Here is a 4440-nt window from a genome sequence, read left to right on the forward strand (position 1 = left end):
GCCGGGTGCGGTGGCTCACACCTGTTATCCCAGCACTTTTGGGAGGCTGAGGTGGGAGGATCACTTGAGGCCAGGAATTCAAGACCAGCTTGGGCAATATAATGAGACCCCCGTTTCTACAAAAAAATGTATTTAAATTAGCTGAGCATGGTGGTGCACACCTGTAACCCCAGCTACTCAGGAGCTGAGTAGGAGGGATGGGAGGATCACTTGAGCCTGGGAGGTTGAGAGTACAGTGAGCTGTCATCGCTCCACTGCACTCCAGCCTGGGTGTCAGAGTGAGATCTTAGCTCCAAAAAAAGTAGATGAAGGCCGGGGGTAGTGGCTTACACCTGTAATCCCAGCACTTAGTGAGACTGAGGTGGGCAGATCACTTGAGGTCAGGAGTTCAAGACCAGCCTGGCCAACATGGTGAACCCCATCTTTACTAAAAATAAAAAAATTAGCTGGGCGTGGTGGCGGGCACCTGTAATCCCAGCTACTCAGGAGGCTGAGGCAAGAGACTCACTTGAACCTGGGAGGCGGAGGTTGCAGTGAGCCGAGATGGTGCCACTGCATTCCCGCCTGGGCAACGCAGTGAGACTCGGTCTCAAAAAAAGAAAAAAGTAGATGCGATAATCTCCTTTGACAGGTGGGGATAACCATGCTGTAGGGTTGCAAACCCTTAACTGCAACAACGTTTAACTGTTTTGCTGCCAACCTCCCTCTAGATAGGAAACTTCTTACAGATTGTGGAGAGCTGCAGCCAACTCCAGGGTGTCCAGTCTGAGCAGGTGGGTGTCTGGGTCTTCGAGGAGGGGAGGGGACAGGCTTGGGTGAAGGTACATCCTCAAAGCTGTCACCACCTCGTTCCTGCCGGGCCAGGTCTCCCCTGCTGAAGCAGTCAGCCCTGGGACGCCCCGGCAGGCGGAGGACAAGACCCCGCAGGAGTCAAGCTTTGAGGACATCATGGCCACCAGGTCCTCCAACTGGCTCCGGCGGCCTCTGGAGGCAGACGACCAGCCGGAGACCCAGCTGTTCTGGGACAAGGAGCCTTGGTTTTGGCACGACACTCTGACAGAGCAACTCTGGCGGATTTTTGCCGGCGTCCGAGATGAGAAGGCAAAGCCCAGAGACAGACGTGAGCGTCCCTGAGGCTGAGAGGGAAGGGGCGGCCGCAGGCTGCATCCGGGGGCTGTGCAGTGAACCCTGCTGTTCTCTCTCTGTCCCCCTCCTCCTCTCCGTTGTCATAGAGACAGAGCAGGCACCAGGCCTGGTGAGTAAACAACCTCGGCCCTACCCGGAGGGGTGGGCTTCCAGGCAGACAGCTGGGCTCCCCCAGGTCAAGGCACCTGAGGTTCCTGTGCAATTTGCCTTCCTTCCGTCCTGCCCCTCGAGTCGCCCGGGGGGGCACTTGGGTGATCCAGGAGGCTATACTGGAGCAGCCTAGGACCCACAGCCCAGGGCTTCCAGGACCCTATACCCTGACACCTTCTCTGCAACTCTGCCTGGACCCGGAGATGGGACCCCAGGCAGTTGACAAGCCCTGTGCACGCTGCCCAGGAATCCCTGAGGGTTTCTGGTCCTAACAGGCCTAATGAGACTTTTCCATTTCCCAGGGGCAGGAAAGCAAGACGCCGGGATCCTGTGACCCAGGAGCGGACCCGTGTCCCGAAGATGCCTCCAGTAATCCCAGCGGGCGGGGGCCGACAGACTCCAGGCGGGATGGGGTCGGGGGCAGCCTGCGCTTAGGAGCCAATGCAAGTCGCTTAGTCCCTCTTGTCTCCCGACTAGCCCCCAGGCCACCTGAGACCTCCTCCAGCCCCGCCAATGGTTCCCAAGACAGGAACACAAGGTGTCGTGTGGTCCAGGTGAGACCCAGGCCCGAGCTGGTAGCCCAGCATGAAGGCGGCCCGGGTGGGGTAGAGGAGGTGGACACAGATGTGTGGGGAGCCTGGGGGCAGCTGTGATCTCCCCCACCTACAGGAGCCTCCAGGAAGAGCCTCTCCGTTTCTACAGTCCATGTAAGTGTCTGCACTGTTTGCTTTTGGGCGGGGTGAGGGTCAGCGGGAATTCCTTCCTGTCTATACCTCTGTTCCCGGCACATAGAGGGGAACAGAGGTGTCATACTTTCTTCCCCCTTTCCCATCACTACTCTGCCATCCTCTCCAACAGCAGCTGCAGAGGCTGGGTAGAAAAGTGCAGTGTTAGGCCAGGCACGGTGGCTCATGCCTGTAATCCCAGCACTTTGGGAGGCCAAGGTGGGCGGATCACAAGGTCAGGAGATCGAGACCATCCTGGCTAACACGGTGAAACCCCGTCTCTACTAAAAATCCAAAAAATTAGCCAGGCGTGGTGGCGGGCGCCTGTAGTCCCAGCTACTTGGGAGGCTGAGACAGGAGAATGGTATGAACCTGGGAGGCGGAGCTTGCAGTGAGCTGAGATAACCCCTACTGCATTCCAGCCTGGGTGACAGAGCGAGATTCCATCTCAAAAAAAAGTTCATTGTTAGGTTCACAGGATTGTCACCCCAATACCGAGCTCAAGGCATTTGGGGAAGACATTTTCATGGAAGGGGGTGGGGTGTAGCTGTGTTAGAACTGGATGCAGATTGTTGCAACCTTGTGGAGTGATGCTGGGAGAACCCAGATGGGGCAAAGAAAGCTTTTCTGGGGAAGGGGCATAATAGCTAGGACCCTAAAGGATGAATAGGAGTTCTCCTTCCTGGGGCAAAGCAGTCTAGGAAGAAAGCAGAAGTATACGGAGGGCTGTGGCAAAGGGACAGTACTTGAAGGAATGTGAGCAGGACATTTGGGGAGTCTGAGGGTAAAACAAGGCCTTGAGAAGGGGGGATCAAAATCTGAAAAAGAATGAAGCCCCTCTAGGCCTTGATGTGTGGCTCCCACCGGGCAAAGGGGGCTCACAGGCAGGTCAGTTACCCTGAGGCCTCCCCTCCCAAGATCCTGGGACCCTGAGGACTTTGAAGATACGTGGAAGAGGCCAGATGCCTTGCCCGGGCGGTCTAAGAGACTCGCCGTCCCGTGCAAACTGGAGAAGATGCGGATTTTGGCACATGGGGAGCTCGTGGTCGCCACAGCCATCAGCAGCTTCACGCGGCATGTGTTCACCTGTGGCAGAAGAGGCGTCAAGGTGTGGAGCCTGACTGGCCAGGTGGCTGAAGACAGGTTCCCAGAGAGCCACCTGCCTGTCCAGGTGAGGGCGGCCTTGGTTTCCTGGGGTGCAGGGCTTCTGGGAACAGGGGGTTTGAGGTTTGAGTCTGGGAGAGCCCAGATGGTGGCGAGAGGGCTTCCAGGGAAAAGGGGCATAATAGCTAGGAACCTAAAGGATGAATAGGAGTTCGCTCTCATGAGGCAAAGCAGTCCAGGCAGAACGCCACAGGGGGCGACAGCTCACGGTGACTCTGCCCATCCCAGACCCCTGGGGCCTTCCTGCGTACCTGCCTGCTGTCCTCAAACAGTAGGAGCCTGTTCACCGGTGGTTACAACCTGGCCTGTGTGAGCGTGTGGGACCTGGCGGCGCCCTCCCTGCACGTGAAGAAGCAGTTACCCTGTGCAGGTCTCAACTGCCAGGCCCTAGATGCCAATCTGGATGCCAACCTGGCCTTTGCCAGCTTCACTAACGGCGTGGTCAGGATCTGGGACCTGCGGGATCACAGTGTGGTCAGGTGTGTTTGAGGGGTGGGCAGGGGCAGCATCCTGTTTCCAGCCTCCTGTGGCCACCTCCGCCCACCTTCCTGCCACCACCTCTGCCCACCTTCCTGCTGCCACCTGAACCTGGGATATAGCACTCTCCCAGCCAAAGCCCCTTGCCCCCTTGAACTTGCATTTGAGAAAGTTGGAGGGTGCGGACTTGACTCTTGGCTGGAGTGTATTCCTTGCATCCCAGGGCATTTTACTTTTTGTCTGCCTCAGTTTCCCCACCTGGACACAGGATGTGACAGCCCCAAACTCAAAGGCTTGTTAGAAGTGCAAATTTGTTGTAAAAATATAAAACAGCAGGCTAGGCGTGGTGCCTCAAAAATGTAAACCCAGCACTTTGGGAGGTCAAGACGGAAGAAATGCTTAAGCCCAGGAGTTCGAGATTAACCTGGGTAACATAATGAGACCCCATCTCTATTTAAAAATATGTATATCTAAATTAGCCAGGCACAGTGGCTCACACCTGTACTCCCAGCACTTTGGGGGAGGCCAAGATGGGCAGATCACGAGGTCAGGAGATCAAGACTATCCTAGCTAACACGGTGAAACCCTGTCTCTACTAAAATACAAAAAAATTAGCCAGGCGTGGTGGTGAGCGCCTGTAGTCCCAGCTACTCGGGAGGTGAGGCAGGAGAATCGCTTGAACCCGGGATGCGGAGCTTGCAGTGAGCTGAGATCTGTGCCACTGCACTCCAGCCTGGGCGACAGAGCCAGACTCCATCTCAAAAAAAAGAAAACAACA

General features: G+C 56.4%; 1 protein-coding gene across 1 annotated transcript in view; it reads left to right on the plus strand.

Moving 5' to 3' along the window:
• TLE6 (transducin-like enhancer of split 6) overlaps positions 1 to 4440 on the plus strand; it is a 23042-nt gene that overhangs the window by 10152 nt on the left and 8450 nt on the right. Inside the window, exons 6-13 of the mRNA XM_011967447.1 lie at positions 711 to 773; positions 865 to 1120; positions 1239 to 1255; positions 1599 to 1665; positions 1774 to 1850; positions 1966 to 2003; positions 2940 to 3192; positions 3414 to 3664. Of these exons, the coding sequence (XP_011822837.1) occupies positions 711 to 773; positions 865 to 1120; positions 1239 to 1255; positions 1599 to 1665; positions 1774 to 1850; positions 1966 to 2003; positions 2940 to 3192; positions 3414 to 3664 (1022 nt within the window). The remainder of the gene's footprint in view (positions 1 to 710; positions 774 to 864; positions 1121 to 1238; positions 1256 to 1598; positions 1666 to 1773; positions 1851 to 1965; positions 2004 to 2939; positions 3193 to 3413; positions 3665 to 4440) is intronic.

This window comes from Mandrillus leucophaeus, unplaced genomic scaffold (assembly GCF_000951045.1).
Source record: "Mandrillus leucophaeus isolate KB7577 unplaced genomic scaffold, Mleu.le_1.0 Scaffold8, whole genome shotgun sequence".
Classification (NCBI taxonomy): Eukaryota; Metazoa; Chordata; class Mammalia; order Primates; family Cercopithecidae; genus Mandrillus; species Mandrillus leucophaeus.